This window comes from Colletotrichum gloeosporioides (genome assembly GCF_011800055.1).
Source record: "Colletotrichum gloeosporioides strain Lc1 chromosome Unknown consensus_7, whole genome shotgun sequence".
NCBI lineage: Eukaryota > Fungi > Ascomycota > Sordariomycetes > Glomerellales > Glomerellaceae > Colletotrichum > Colletotrichum gloeosporioides.
Genome location: NW_025544652.1, coordinates 1944243 through 1959655, shown reverse-complemented (window position 1 = coordinate 1959655; position 15413 = coordinate 1944243). Strand labels below are relative to the sequence as shown.

The window sequence follows — 15413 nt, the reverse complement described above, 5'->3', positions numbered from 1 at the left end:
CCAGAGTGATGATGACACGAAGTCTAGTCTTTGGTCGACAAGCTTCCGGGTGTCGGTTCACTCGATGCCTGGCTGAACCTTGCGGGGCGCGGCCGCGGGAATGAAAACACAAAACACCACGCCTAGTCAACATGAGTTTTCCTTCGCGGGGCGGTGAAAGCATCGCGGCTCCGGTCATGACAGCGCGGGGAAGGACGGGAAGAGGCGGGACGGCGACGACAACGCTGGGATTGGGACGGCAGGCCTTTTCAGACCGGTCATCACAGGCTGGGACCGATGCAGCGGAACAGACTCAGCCGGAACACGCCATTTCGACGTACTGCCCCATGTCCGCGCTCGTCAGTTCCGGTGAGAGTAGCAGCAACAGCAGTGGATCCAGCCTGCTTCTGACAGGTGCACAAAGGCAGCGCCCAGCGGAGGTCAGATGGATCTCAATCGGCAATCTGGTGTGGCAGATTGAAGCTTGGGGAACGGCGGCGGGACAGCTTGTGAGGCTCTTTTAGTGTCAAGTCCGGGCCACACAGGTGACGGCGACAGTGAGCGGCAGTGGTGTCGAGCATCCAGCAAGCCACGAGAAACGCACCCCTCCACGTTCGTATTCGGGTTCGAAGGACGGGTACGTACCGCAAGCTAAGCTGACGGTTCACCTAACCCAACGCCAATGGGAAGCACGGCGCGATCTGAGGAACAGGAAGCGCACCATCCACGCAGACCGGGAGAGGCGTAGCAACGAATTGTCGAGGTGCGAGGCCACCACGCAGGAATCAGGAGCACCCCATGCACGCTGATAAGATAGGGCTATCCCAACATCGGTCTCCTTCGAGTGCCCGCGACGGGGCGCAGTGGATCAGATCCCCCATTCAGTCACAATGGTGTTTCCCTCCTGGTCCTCCCCTTTTCTGTTTGTGTCGCCATCTGTCGCCTTCACTTGATTGCCCGTATCCGTATCTGAATCTGACTGAAGCCACCCAATTGAGTGCTGACTGTCACCCCCGACAAGCCATCCAAGCTCCTTTAGCATTAGCTTCGTTAGACAGCAACGTTCGTCTAGAAACATGCTTGACACAGAACAAAAAAGGAGCTCTGTCCCATGTTCCATGCCCCGTGCGCGCCTCGTCGTCTGCGATGGCCGCTGCACTTTTAGCAGTCTCTCAGCGTGTCAATGGCCCTCCACCCCACTGATTAGCACACCTCTCGCCTCCCGTGGCCCTCACACCGCCCGACCCAGTCGCCAGGGCACGCTGGCTTCTGACTGGCCGGGCCCGCCACGGAAGACGGAAGGACCCACAGGCTGCATGGGCTCATGTCCAGGCGCAACACGCCATTGGCTGGCTGACACCTCGATGTGCAGGGGCGCTTTCATAGCACAACCCCGAGCTAAGGCATGTCCAGTATTTTTCTGCTGCTTGCCATTTCCTTTCCCCGTCAACCGAAATGATCCATGGATAAAACCTCAACAAGACCCGGCCCTGGACCCTTTTGCCTCCGACCTTGACGCTCGCTGTCTTTTTTTTTTCTTATCACACCCACCGCTTGCATCTCGCCTTCGCGCATCGTCGAGAAGGGTGACTGCTTTCCTTCATTCTTCCTACACAATCGATTTACAACTTTCCACCCTACAGACTGGTAATCCTGCGCATCGTGAAGCGAATCTGCGCTCCCCGCCATCATGGCCGCCTTCATGTGAGTGTCTTCCCGACCGCCTCTGCGCCCCCTATCCCGATGACATATTCTCGAGCCCGCCGCTAACGCTATCGTCTGCGCAGCAACTCGACCGTTATCAACACGGCCTTCAACCACACTCAGCCCTACTTTAGCGTCTTTGAGGAGGTCTCCAAGTACAATGTGCAGCTCAACTACTTTGAGCGCCTCTGGGCCGTACGTTCACCGAATACCCGATAGCTATACGCGACGCGACTAACACAATGAAGGCCTGGTACCTCTGGATGCAGAACGACACCCTCGCCACCGGCATCATGAGCTTCGTCATGCACGAGACCGTCTACTTTGGCCGCAGTCTGCCCTTCATCATCTTCGACCTCATCCCCTGGTTCCACAAGTACAAGATCCAACCCGTAAGCCGCCTGCTGCTCGATAATAGCGTACGCATCTAACATGTTATCAGCAAAAAATGCCGACACTCAAGGAGCAGTGGGACTGCGCCATGGTCGTCCTCATCTCCCACTTCACCGTCGAGTTGCCCCAGATCTGGCTCTTCCACCCCCTGGCCACCTGGTGCGGCATGGAGTACGGCGTCCCCTTCCCGCCCCTCTGGAAGATGGCCATGCAAATTTCCATCTTCTTCGTCATGGAGGACTCCTGGCACTACTGGTTCCACCGCGCCCTGCACTACGGCCCCCTCTACAAGGCCATCCACAAGCTTCACCACTACTACTCGGCCCCCTTCGGTCTCGCCGCCGAGTACGCCTCGCCCATCGAGGTCATGCTGCTGGGTATCGGAATTGTCGGCTCGCCCATCTTCTGGGTCACCCTGACCGGCGACCTCCACCTCCTGACCATGTACGCCTGGATCGTCCTCCGTCTCTTCCAGGCCATCGACGCCCACAGCGGCTACGACTTCCCCTGGAGCTTGCGCCACTTCCTGCCCTTCTGGGCCGGCGCCGACCACCACGACCTGCACCACGAGAAGTTCATCGGCAACTACGCCTCCTCCTTCCGCTGGTGGGACTACTGCCTCGACACTGAGGCCGGCGCCGAGGCCCACAAGAAGCGCCGCGAGCGCAAGCTCAAGGCCATCAAGGCTCAAAAGGCTCAGTAGACAAGGTCGCACGAGACTTATGACGATACACGGCCGCTGAGCGACGACGCAAACGGCACGTTATGGATACCGTGGGTATCCCCCGATACGACTTATAGACGCGGCGGACGGTACTACCGCAAGGAAGCGAACGACACGGCCCGAGACGGGCTACGTAGTCACGTTAATATCATTGGGGCGGCGTTCGAAGAGGGACTGATGGGTGTGCAAAATGCTGATGCGATTTCTGACGTAAATATTGGGGAGGCCACCCGCACAATGGCACGTAGTAAAGTACTTAATTCCAGCACAACACTCGTTGAAAACGGCCCCGGAGTGATGTGATACAGTAGTGTACAGAGGCGGGGCGTGCTCCGGCCGTTCGTCCCATGAACCCACCCTCCGGCCGCGAAGCTTCTCACGTAGTGGTGGGGGGGCACGTCAGTTCTTCGGCTTCGGGACGCAGCAATCCCCGGCCGTGCCGGCGGCCTTATCTGCCAGCCCCCTGATCCCGCAGCTGGCGCCTTCATCAGGGGTCTCGGCAGCCGGCGCCTCGACCTCGCCAAAGTCCTTGGCCAGCGCGTCGCAGATCATGGCGAGCTTGAGGTCTTTGACGGACAAGCCCTTGGGGCTATGCGTCGTCCAGCGGATGTAGGTCGTATTATAGACCTGTTTCCATCAGTTTCATCACGGTACAAGTGAAGGCGCACACATACGTTGGACCACTCTGGGTGGTGGTTATGAGTTTTGCACTGCAGGCTCACTGCGGTCATGAAGTCCTGGGCCATGTGTCAGTTCGTCACGTCTGCAGATATGGGGACACATTACAACGCACCCACGTCTTGGCAAAGTTCTTGAACTTGAAGCTGCGCTCGACGGCCTCGCCTTCGTTGACGAGCGCCCAGCGACCCTTGCTGAGGAGCGTGTCCAGCGTCGACGAGAGGGATGCCTCATCTGAGCCCTCGCTGAAGTGGGCTTGCGGTTGAGCGTTGGCCATGCTGCGAAACTGCTGCGTGTACCGAATTGATGAAGCGACGCGGGAGCCTGCTGATACTGACCGCGCGGGTGTTACAAGGTGTCGTAGGAGTGAAGGGGCGCTCATGGCGGTTGGGGTGAGTGAGAGATGAGTGAGAGCAGAGGTGAGGTGGTGATGAGGTGTGATGTAAGTCTTTTCCACCAGTGGGAGCCGCGGTGCTTGAGTTGGGTGTACGTACCCTGGTCTGTGGCCGAGCTCAGGTGGGGAAATGGAATTCACTCCTCGTGTACTGTAGGGAAACAACAACACTTTGATTCGAGTGAATCTTATATTAAGTTCATACTGAAGTTTCTAGGGCACTTCTGCAAGAGCCCTTGTATCGAAGTGCACTAGACAGGGCCTCGGGAACATAATCGGGAGCTATGGCTCAACGGGTCGGTCCGCGGGAGGCTGATCAACCTGAATCTCATTCTCTTGAGCGAGGGGTTCCTGGCGACTTTTGAGAGCCTCGATTCAAGTCATCCCGCCGGTAATTGACCCAAGCTTCCCATCGTGGATGACAGCAGCCCATTTGGAGGGAACCAGGGATGCAAATTTGGTGCAGCATCACCTTTCAGGCTTGGCAGCGTTCCCGAATCAAGCTTACTGCTGATCTGAGAGACCCATTGGCAATCTCACTTCTAGTTACGGCAGGTGAGTCCCGACTACATGCTGCTGACGCTTTTTGGCTGCATTACGATTTCACTGGGAGAATCCTACCTGGTAAGAGATCTGCTTCCCTGGTTATCGGCCAGGGGTTATCAACTACCCCGCGCGTTATCCTTATAAGCTTCTTGAGTTCTGCGCAATCCTGTGTTAGAGTTCATCTCATCCTCTGCGGCACGGTAAACGAGTCAACAGCCGAGTGTCTCTCCGCGTCTAACTGTTGCCAGCTCACTCAACTCATCGTGCGACTCGAACGATTGAGTATCATGCGCGTTCCTCTTCGTACGGCGCCAGCACAGGCAGCATCACAAGCGACCCAGTTCGACATAGCCGACCGACTTGACGAGATGCCGCCTGCTCAGACACCACAAGACCAAAGCGTCACCGTCATCCTGGCCAAACTGCTCATACCCGGCCGTGGCGATCCCCTCAGCGATGCCGCCGTCGCCGTGGTGGATGACAAGATTGCCTTCGTCGGCTTGGTCAAGGAGCTGCCGGAAAAGTATCGGTCGGCCAGCTCCGTGAGCGTCCCCGTCGTGATGCCGGGCCTCTGGGACGTCCATGTCCACTTCATGGGCATGGACGTTGCGACCGACTTCAAGGAGGGCATGTTCAACTTCCTACCCGGCTCCAACGCGCTCATCGGCGCTGTCACCGTCGCAGACCTCGAGAGGACGCTGATGGCCGGCTACACGTCCGTCCGGGAGCTCTGCGGGTACGCCGGCGATCTCGTCCCCGCCATCGAGTCTGGGCGTCTCGTGGCCCCGAACGTGTACTCCTCCATCGCCGCCATGTCCATCAGCGGCGGCCACGGCGACGAGCACACGTCTCCCATCGACACGGTGGTCAACTTCGCCAGGTGCGGCGGGCCCTGCGCCATCGCGGACGGCCCGGACGACTGCACCAAGCAGGTGAGGCTGCTGGTGCGCCGCGGTGCGCGGTGTATCAAGGTCTGCTCGAGCGGCGGCGTGTTGAGCGTGCTGGATGACCCCGAAGACAGGCAATTCTCGGACGACGAGCTCAAGGCCATCGTCGACGAGGCCGCGCGCTCCCGTCGGGCGGTTGCGGCCCACGCCATCGGCAAGGCGGGCATCATGGCTGCGTTGCGGGCCGGCGTGAAGAGCATCGAGCACGGCATGTACCTGGACGACGAGGTCGCCGATGCTATGCTGGAGAAGGGCGCCATCTTCGTGGCCACGCAGCACATTGTTAACACCGTCAGCAAGGACCCCACGCTACCGCCGCACATGGCGCGCAAGATCGAGAAGCTCCTCCAGAGGGCCGCGGACTCGTATTCGCTGGCCATCAAGAGGGGCATCAAGATTGCTCTTGGGACGGACACGCTCAGCAGCGACCACACCAAGGAGATGGCGCACGGAAACAACGCCAGGGAGCTTTACTGGGCTGTGAAGAGGGGCATGACGCCGCTGCAGGCTATCGAGGCCGGCACGGCCAATGCCCCTGAAGTGCTGGGCGGGATGGCGCCCCTGAGTGGACAGTTGAAAGAGGGGTTTGATGCGGACCTGATTGCCGTTGCGGAGAGCCCGCTCGACGATATAAAGGTGCTGTTGAACCAGGAAAATATTACGCACGTCTGGAAAGGGGGGAGGCTGTTCAAGTCTCCTTGAGTCTTAGACGAGGAGAGCATGGCAAGAAAAATAGAGCAGTAGTTTGGTGAATCATCTTCTCAATGATAGCGGTACTCCGCATCTGGTCGGCCGGGGAGGAGCCTCGTCCGCCAGTTTAGGGTCGCCAAGACGGTAGACTGCGTCGTGGTTGTTGTTGTAGCTCGTGATGTCCCGCCTCTGGGCCCCCCCGCGCCATTAGACTCGCCGGTTCGTTCATAACTCCGCATATACGCAGCCGGAGCGGGGCATCCCAGCCGCCGCAACGCTGACTGTGCACAATGCATGCTTGGAGGTGATGGAATCGTTCTATAGATGCATTAGCGAGCTGTCATGACTGGCGTTGGGTTGATTATCGTGGTCTGCTATGCCCCTCCCTCGAAAGGGATGCATGCTGCCGTGTTTGAGTTGCTGCATAGTCAGCAAAACATCCAATTGATCTCGGCAGGATTCCCCGAAAACACGGCATCACTCATGGGTTTGCTCTTCCCATCGCCGAGGTGGACATGGCTATTTGGTGCAAGTGCAGAGCTTGCTGGCAGGAAGCCAATGGGATAGCCGGTGAAGCGGCGAGCTGGTATGGATGATTGTCGTCCTCGATGATTCAGTAGCTTGGAGCACACGGTGAGCTCTATTCCCGGAGAGCTGAATAGAAGAATGTTGATGAGTGTGCGGAAGTCCGAAGACCACCGTTGAACCGACGGAGTGACGTGGTCTGTAGCTGAGCGAGCTACTCAGAGCCATCATGCGAGAGTCTGTAGATTGGAAAGCTTCGTGGAAAGGGCACTTGGTGAAGTCTATTGTCATTCATGTGTATATGTCTGTCGACTCTTATTCGATGACACGCATACAGCGCAAGTCATAGATGGTGAACTGGCCCAGGCTCTCATCCGGACCCGGTGAATCACAGAAGCAGCAACGTGGCAGAGGTCTCCCCTTATGTTCAGGTCCGGCTTCACCCCTTTCCAGTCAAGTGAAGGCTCAAGTGAAATGGAGGTGTCACGCTCTGAGCCTTTGTTGCGAACTCGGTATGAAACCCGAATGCTGGCTTCGGCCACATCCTTTTGGCTCTTCATCTAATATTTCGAACTCGTCGTTTCGTTCTACTTCACCTCATCAGTCTGGAAAGTCAACTGCCACAAGTCAGACGGGCCTACCAGAACTATATGAACAACTCAACAGCGACCCTTGCGACGCAATGCTCAAATGCATCATCACGTAATCGAGTCAATAACATGTCATTGGCCAGATCGCATCGTCAGAAAAGCACCGGGGTTCAACTCCGCCAAATGCAACAGACGTGGATGCAGGTACGCCAAGCCGTCGGCTTATGTAAGTCAAGCAACGGAAGTCGCGGTGCCTGTTGTCCGAGGCCATGCGGTCTGCAAATGCGTCTTTTTCCCAAGCCTGACATGTCGACGCGAGAGTCGAGTGAAGCGGGATAAATTGACAGCAGCAACGTGGGGACCAGTCCGCGCGCGATGGCACTGGCATCGCCCTACCTACTGCCGAATAGGGAATATCTCGGTGAGGCTTCGGTAAATTCGCTCGTGGTTGCGTGCAGGGGTAGTTAACACCTGCCCTGATTTAATGTACCTGCGTGACGGGTTCCGGTCGGCTCTTTCGACATGTCCGTCGCCTCGCCGTGAGTGAATGTGCGGGCGGCAATGCCAAGGTGTTGGGTTGGCCCCTGTGGAGACGCCTTGGATGAGGTAATTTGTCCCGCTTATTTGTTTTCTCTGTATGGGATCGCGTTTGGGTGCCGTCACTCTTTGCGCCAGACCAGATCCAGCCAATAAACCCACTGGCGGACCCGGCCCTTCGTCGCTGTGCTGACAAACCAGTTTTGCTGACAGTAACTTGTCACGCCCGACGGCCATGTAGCCGGGGCATCGGATGCGTGGAACAACTTTGTGTCAAAGGAGGTACCTCGGGGTGCCAGACAGACCTCGGTGAATCATCAGCAGCACCGCTCGAAAGCAAATGCGATTGCGAGCCGCCAGCGAGGGGATGGCCAATCGAAACAGACGGCATCACGTGGCTGACCTGTGCTGCCTGACACAGCAGCTCCTCTGATGGCAAAGGGAGCGCTCGAGGCTACACAGCAGGACAGGTACTGTGCGGTATCGCGCATGTGGTGATTACAGGTCTTCAGCTCGGTGCGCAGCTGAGCCTGTTTATCTAGCTGGGTGAAGCATGCGGGAGACATAGATTCGTGTGTTTTCCGTTGAATCCAGACATGGTTGATTACCTCAGGCCGAGAGGTAGCTGGTCCTCTACTTAAGAGATGGCAGAATAAGCTATCGTGACAGATGAGAAATGGACAAAACGCAGAATTGGATGGCCGTCAACAATGCATAAAGTTCAATCTTCAGGAATTGAAATAGATGATGAGATCGGTTGGCTGAAGCATGACGGTCTGCTGGTACACTCTGACCTTGTTGGGTGACCGTCTGCCCCGTCGGCCCCGGCAGGCAGGCTGGCACCTGTCTCCCTCTTCAAGAAAGATACATTGGGCTACTTGCGCGCAGCAACAGAGCACCGGGTCGGAACGGCGGACGAAAGTACCACCCTGGGACCTCTTGTCGGTACCTGCTGCTACCTGCTACAAGCATCCGCCCTACCGAGATTCTCTTCGTCTCGTCGCGTCCCTTCGTCTTTCGCATCCGAATCCAATCAGCCAATCCTTCGCCCCCAGCCATTCGATTTTCCCTTCGAAGGCAGCTTCGACTCTCGATCCATCCATCACAGGAATCCTGCGTGCCTGCGTGTCTGCGTGGTTTTGGCGACCAGGAAACAGGACGACACGACACACTCAACGCCTCAAAACAGCTCTCTAAGCCACCAGGCATTTTCCCCCTCTCGTCCATTCACCTGCCTTCCCACCCCCTCCATCAAGCTCCCGTCGACGTGCGCTCGGAGCTCAGAGCTCACCAGGCAAGCAGCTCCCCTTCCACACCACCACCACCACCACCACCTGGCCGCACCTGGGCGCATTGGCACCAACTGGCGTGACAAAAAAAAAAAAAAAANAAAAAAAAAAAAAAAAAGAGGGACGGGACGCATTTTGCATGCTGCCGCGGATCAGAAAAAGGTCCAAGCTACGACCACCACCCACGGCCTGCCACCTGCCTTACCTCACCTTGTTGTTGCTGCTGCTGCTCACCTCTGCCTCAACGCAACCCGTCACTCACCCTTACCACTCGCACGGCAAGCGGGCGACGGACGGCCTTCCCTTTCCTTGGTTCTTACCTCACCACAACGGTACCTTCGGATACTTGCGTCCCTCTACGGGCCACCTTCCCTGCCTCACCTTACGTTACCGCGTCCACCTCCAACACGCTTTCCCACAACACAACCCATCGCAGCTACCCACACCCTCTTCAGGTTCCCCTCCTCTTCGACGCGCTAAGGTCGCAGACGATTACCTAAACATATTCGAACTGCCGCATCGGTCGCCCGTCTCATCCACCAGTCTCATCGTCCGGGCCCTCTTTATAAGTCCTCTCGGGTGCCTGTAGTAATCAATCCTCCGTCCACTTCATGCTGAGTCAGAACCGGAGCTTGAAGATGCAGAGCGCTTCACCCTCGCCCTCTGCGTCCGCGAATACCACCACTAATACAGGTGAGTAGTGGTCTGCCTTTCTCGTTTTCCCCCTTCCAAGCGTCGCCGTTCCCATCTCCGCCTCCTGCTCTATCCAGCCCTCCGTCTCCCGTCCCGCCCGGCCACCTCAAGCCTGAGCAATTCCCGCCTGTCCCGCGAGCATCCCATCCCCATCCCTCTGCGCTCGCGAGCTGCACACTTACCCTCTCGTTCTTCTTACCACCGACTCGACCTAGCCTGTCAGTCGCCTTACCTCATCATCCATCGCTCACTGCTTCTCCATTGTACCTGGCCCAACTCCCATGTACTCTTGCCCAAGACAGGCTTCTTTTTCACGTTAAAACTACGTTGCAATCAGCGATATCCGTTACATCCCAAGAGGTTGCGCTCTCCCGCTCTCTTTACTGTCTCGTCTCTCGGTGATATGTAATCACTCCTACCCCCCAACCCCATCGTTGAGAGACAGCATGTGGCAGCATCTCGGCCCTTTCAGTCTCGAGGACCAGACGCGCAAGGTACAGAGGGAGCTGCGGCTTTTGTGGCCGTCTCTCCTTCTTACACCTTCCCAGCCGCCTCTCTCACACCCCTGCTCTCTCGGGAACTTTTTCCCTTTCATGATGCCGACGCTTCCATCGAGCTGCAACTCGTCTTATTTAACCCAAATCACTGGCTCTGCTTCTTGAGAAGCCTCGGGGTTCGTTTCGGACGGTCTTGCTGACATGATATGTGCTCTCCACAGAAACAGCCCACTTGGCAGCGCAGCTCGAGCTACTAAGCCAGCACACCACGCCCATCTCGTCTGACAACGCGACGGCCCCATCTCGCGGAGCTCGTCCCCAAGCTGCCAAACCAGCGAGCGCGTCGCCTGCTCATGGCTATAGTAACGGCACGAACTCGCCGCCCTCTGACGTCTTGCCTCCGATAGTCAACAACAGCAGCTCCAACAACAACACCGACCCCGAAGCGCACATCCACCCCGATCTTCGAGCCGCTCGCAACGTCCACGCGCCAGCCGTGAACATGATGCCTGCTGGCCCTCCCCCGCCTCAGCAAGCCGCTCCTCCCGTCACCGCTGCCGGCCCGTCGACCGCCCCTCCACCTCCTCCGACCCATCCCGCCTCGACTGCCATGGCGCTGGACGACGGTGGAGCCGGTAGCAAGGCGAAGCGCGAGCTCTCGCAGTCGAAGCGCGCCGCACAAAACAGAGCTGCCCAGGTGAGTCTTGACACGGTTTGCGCTGGATCGCTGGGGGCGCGTGACTGGTGCGGGTCGCAGGAGCTGTCTCGGTGCTTACTGCGTCACCTGGGCCGTCTGACTGCGGTCCCGTCGGTGCAAGCACATCTGACACGTCCGCGCCCTTGATTTGATCGCCAATTGGCAGAGACTAACACGTCGAACAGCGAGCCTTCCGCCAGCGCAAGGAGCATTACATCAAGAAGCTGGAGCAGCAGGTCCGCGACTATATGGAGATGGAGCAGAGCTACAAGGCGATGCAGTCTGAGAACTACGCCCTTCGCGAATACGTCATCCACCTGCAGTCGAGGTTGCTGGACGCCCAGGGCGAGATCCCGCAGCCGCCTCCCAACGTCAACCTCGCGCAGCCCCCCATGCCGCCCGCCTCCGCCGCGACGAGCGCCCCCGAGGTCGCGCCCAGCAATCCGGCCGCCGGCACGCCGCTCGAGGCCGTCGCGCAGGCCGTCGCAGGACTGGCCGCCCAGGAGCAGCTCGCGGGACGCCAGCAGTTTGAAAAGGCATTCTCGCCGGAGCAGCAGGGCAAGGACGAGACACGGCGCGAGGGCGAGGAGATTGACAGCCAGCTTCAGCAGGACGGCCTCCCGGCCGCGCCAACCGCGTCGATGTAGGGCTCGTCGTGGAGGTGCTGATTCTGGGCTGACGCCTAGCCTTTCAATGTTTCTGCTTAGTTGGCGTTGCGGTATAATGGTTTGTCAAGATATTACCAAGGGGCAGGCGTTTGAGGGATGAATTGTATTTTCTAGCCACCTTACTCCTGAGTCAAGACTCTCGAGTAAGGGAATTTTTGTCGAGCCAAAGCCTCAGGCTTGCGCTACTTATCAAAAGAGAACGGTTGTTGTGTGAGTGGAAGAGGAGGCGGCAGCAGCCCTTATTTCGAGCATTCGAGAAGTACTCGGTTTCAGCAGGACCTTGGCAGTGATGCGCTTTGGGTGGAGGGACTTGCATGTGTATACAGACATTTCGCTGGGCAGAATCGCACCATGGTATTCGTCACGGTGACCAAGAGAGTCAACTGACTTTTCGTCTTATTGTGGCAGACTGTGTAAACTACGTTGACCATTTTCCCGACTACCCATTCTAGCTCCCGCAATAGCGCCCGACTAATCATACATATGAAGTGTTGCCAAGGTCGTGTTCCTAGGCTCGTGTTAGCATGTCCAAGCGCTGCATCATGGCGTGGACTCACCTTGATATACTCTGACCCCTTCTCCTGGTACTCCTCGCGCGTGATGGTGGCGGCTTTCCAGGCGGCCGAGCCCGCCCAGCCGGCGGCACCCTTCCACGCGTCCAGCAGGGCGTCCTGGGCACGGCGGATGTGCAGCGGCGAGTCGGCGGGGAGCAGCGGCGTCAGGCCGGAGCGGAGCCGCTCGTCGAAGCCCTGGAACATGGTGTTGCCGCCCGTGAGGAAGATGTCCTTCAGAAAGTCGTCGCGGTTCGGCACGGCGCCGAGGCGCTGGTTGAGGATGTCGCCGATGATCTCCACAAGGCCGGACTGGTCGACGCCCGCGATGGACGGCTGGAAGACGACCTCGGGCACGCGGATGCGCTCGACGTTGAGGTGGATCTGGTTCAGCTCGGCCTGGGAGCCCGCGTCGAACGGGCGCGGGCCGCGGGCGAAGGCGTGCAGCATCGACTTGGACCAGTCCGTCTGCGCCTCATGGGTGTCCTCGTACGTGAAGTCCGGGTCGTAGCGGAGCAGCTCCTCCTCGTAGATCTTGAGGTTCGCGTTGAGGTCTTCCTCCTCCTGCTCGTCGTCGCTGTTGTCGCCGACGACGATCTGGCGGTACACGCCCCAGTCGTCGTCATTGGCGCCAAAGTTGTCGTCGTCGCCGCCGCGGCGCCGCTTCTTGGTCGGGTTGTCCGAGGCCAGGTTGGCGATGCTCTTCATGCGGATCTGCGAGGCGAGCGACTTGCGGTTGCCGAGGTCCTGCTTGAGACGCTCGCGCTCCTTCATCTTCTGCAGCGTGAGGTCGCGCCGCTGCCGCTTCTCCTCGAGCCAGCCCTCGAGGTCGTTTTCGCGGCGCTCCTGGTCGAGCCGCTTCTCCTCCTCGATGCGCGCCTTTTCGGCCTCCTTCTCGGCCTTTGCGCGCGCGCGGGCGTCGTGGTTCGACTTCATGAGCTTCTGCTGCCGCTTGGCCTTGAGGCCGGCGTCGTCGAGCTCCTCGTCCGGCACGTCGAGGAGGTCGAACACGGGCTCCTGCTGGTCCTCCTCGGCATCGCCGCCAACGTCCTTTGTGCGCGCCTTCTTGACGGCCTTGTCCAGCACGGCAATGGCCTTCTCCAGCGCGGCCTCGTCCTTGAGGTCGTTGCTGTCCAGGAGCCGGCGCACTTCCTTCTTGTTGGTCTGCTGCTCCAGCTTGGCCTGCAGCTTCTTGTAGTGCTCCAGCTCGTTCTCCTTACGCATGAGCTTCTCCAGCCGCATCTTGGCCGCCTGCTGCTGCAGCCGCCTGCCGCTCTCCTTCTTGCGCTCGGCGATGCGCGCCAGCTCCTCCTCGGTCTTTTGAACAACGACCTCCTCCGTGAACGGGTACTGGATCACAATGTCCCGGTCCTCGAGGCCGGTCCAGTCCAGGTAGCCCCGCAGCTCGTTGTCGAAGTCCTCCGAGACGTAGGCGTGGTCGCGCAGCATGTGCTCGGCCTGCGACACGTTGAGCTTGCCCGTGAAGGCCGGGTACTTGAGCCGGATGAGCTTGAGCAGGTACTCGGCCGCGTGCCAGCCGCCCCAGTTGAGCCTCGTGGCCTGGCTCAACATGGCCTTGTGGTTGTAGACGGGTATTACGTGCGTGGAAGTGTAGGACGACGAGACCACGATGCCCGTGTTGCCTTTGTTGTGTCTGTAGGAGAAGAGGGAATCGATGCCGTACGCCACGGATGGCGCGCCGTAGCATTCAAAGACGATTTCCGTCATGGCTGTGATGCGTTAGAGGTGTAGTCTCTAGATTGATTGGAAGGCTTACATTTCCGTGAATATGGCAGGTTGGCCACCGCTTCCGTCATGACGATGGGCACGTCTATGGACGCATCGTCGCCGTTGAGCCCGAGCTTGAGGAAGATGTAGTCGAGCAGGTGCTCCATGACGTCCCAATTGCTGACGATGCCTGTCCCCTGCTCGAAAGCGTATCGGATGTGGCTCCTTGCCGTCGTGTCGGCGTAGCAATCGCTGCCCGCGAAGGAGTACGTCTTACCAGCCTTCCGGTCACGGTATTTGGACATGATCGGGGGGATGTTCAGCCTGGGCTTCTCTTCGAAAGACCAGCCCGCGCGCACGGCCGAGGAGCCTGTGAATGTTAGCGGGCGGGCACTCGTGCTCGCTGTCTCGGTGCTCACCGTTGTCAATGACGATGGCTGCACCCGGGTGCGCGGCTGCCTTTTCTCTTCCGTCATGCTGCACGGCAATTGGCTTCTCGAACTTTGCCTCCTTCACCGGGAATATCTTGGCGGGCGGATACGTCCTCTCGGGCGGTCCCTTGAGAGGAGGGAGCGCCTCGGTCGCTGAGGGCGCCATCGCGATGCTCGTTGAAGGGTCTAGGCTGTCGCGATGCGACTGACCATGCCGGGGGTGCGGGTCGATTCGAAGCGGATGGGGTTCAATCGTCTGGGACGTTGCAGGGTTGTCTCGAAGGGTCACGTCAGGTGTGTCTCGTTCAATGCGTCTGTTCGGTCGTCGTGTTGAAGTCGCGATGCGCCGTCTTGCGAGGCTACCTGAGCTACGAGGCTGTAAAGTTTAGTGGGTCGGGACGTGCTGCGGCGTAGCTGTTAGTGGTCACAGGTACCCGGACAGCGACACTTGAGGCCGGGGGAGGTGACCACATCCGTAGATGCTTTTAATTCACAGAAATAGCAGAAAGTCAATCATTTTAACCGTAGTGTGTATTCAGTCTCTTTTGGGTATTCTGCTATGACCGCTTGGTCTTCTCGCCAGCACGTCTCATCATATCTCATTGATCATCCATTACCCCAAAGAAAATCCCAGAAAATCTATGAAGGCGGCTTCAAGTTGTCCGTTGCTAGTGCGAATGAGTAGATGTAAGCAAAAGAGATTGAGGTGGACATACCCTCGAGGTGGAAGAGGACGTTGGACTGGTAGTTCTTGAACATTTGAGCGACAAGCTCGACGTTCATGTTCTGGATGTTGATTTCCTGTCACAGTCAGACCGGACGTGGGCATGTCAATGTGATTTCATTACCTGCAACGACTTGTTCATAACCATAACGGCCTCGTTGAGTTTCTCCTGCGTCGTGTAAGTCGCGATGCTGCGCAGTCTGTCTGGTAAACATACCACATTGGTGATGATGCGAGAGAGCAAAAGGTTCTGCTGGTGCTCGTGTGGGCTCTCCTTTTCAGGTGTCAGCTCGTCGAAATCAATAGACTCATCACATTAGCATACCATCTTGCTTTTGTTGCTGTGTGTGAAGGTGGTTCGTTTGTTTACGTGACGCTACCATCCCCGCCAGGACAGTTGCAGAGGTACCCGACCACACCGAACACAC

The 15413-nt window shown here is 58.2% G+C and overlaps 5 protein-coding genes across 5 annotated transcripts; 3 read left to right on the top strand and 2 right to left on the bottom strand.

Annotated features, from left to right (window-relative positions):
- Positions 1 to 1669: 1669 nt before the first annotated feature.
- Positions 1670 to 2779, top strand: GCG54_00001922 (Methylsterol monooxygenase; the record flags this gene model as incomplete). Its single annotated transcript, XM_045402024.1, has 4 exons — positions 1670 to 1683; positions 1767 to 1878; positions 1932 to 2075; positions 2126 to 2779. The coding sequence occupies 4 exons, from the start codon at positions 1670 to 1672 to the stop codon at positions 2777 to 2779; spliced, it is 924 nt and encodes a 307-aa protein (XP_045270753.1).
- A 420-nt stretch (positions 2780 to 3199) lies between these two features.
- On the bottom strand, positions 3200 to 3755 carry GCG54_00001921 (uncharacterized protein; the record flags this gene model as incomplete). Its single annotated transcript, XM_045402023.1, has 2 exons — positions 3200 to 3427; positions 3594 to 3755. 2 exons carry the CDS (start codon positions 3753 to 3755, stop codon positions 3200 to 3202), a joined length of 390 nt encoding a protein of 129 aa, XP_045270752.1.
- A 950-nt stretch (positions 3756 to 4705) lies between these two features.
- On the top strand, positions 4706 to 6067 carry GCG54_00001920 (uncharacterized protein; the record flags this gene model as incomplete). Its single annotated transcript, XM_045402022.1, has 1 exon — positions 4706 to 6067. The coding sequence occupies one exon, from the start codon at positions 4706 to 4708 to the stop codon at positions 6065 to 6067; it is 1362 nt and encodes a 453-aa protein (XP_045270751.1).
- Positions 6068 to 10135: 4068 nt separating this feature from the next.
- On the top strand, positions 10136 to 11530 carry GCG54_00001919 (putative transcription factor kapC; the record flags this gene model as incomplete). The annotated part of the gene is made up of 3 exons (XM_045402021.1): positions 10136 to 10183; positions 10431 to 10883; positions 11069 to 11530. 3 exons carry the CDS (start codon positions 10136 to 10138, stop codon positions 11528 to 11530), a joined length of 963 nt encoding a protein of 320 aa, XP_045270750.1.
- Positions 11531 to 12026: 496 nt separating this feature from the next.
- GCG54_00001918 (Actin-like protein arp5) lies at positions 12027 to 15292 on the bottom strand (the record flags this gene model as incomplete). Its single annotated transcript, XM_045402020.1, has 7 exons — positions 12027 to 12059; positions 12109 to 13832; positions 13880 to 14200; positions 14250 to 14537; positions 14978 to 15062; positions 15110 to 15154; positions 15203 to 15292. Coding segments are annotated over 7 exons (2586 nt in total), but the record flags the coding sequence as incomplete, so codon positions are not given.
- Between the last annotated feature and the right edge of the window lie 121 nt (positions 15293 to 15413).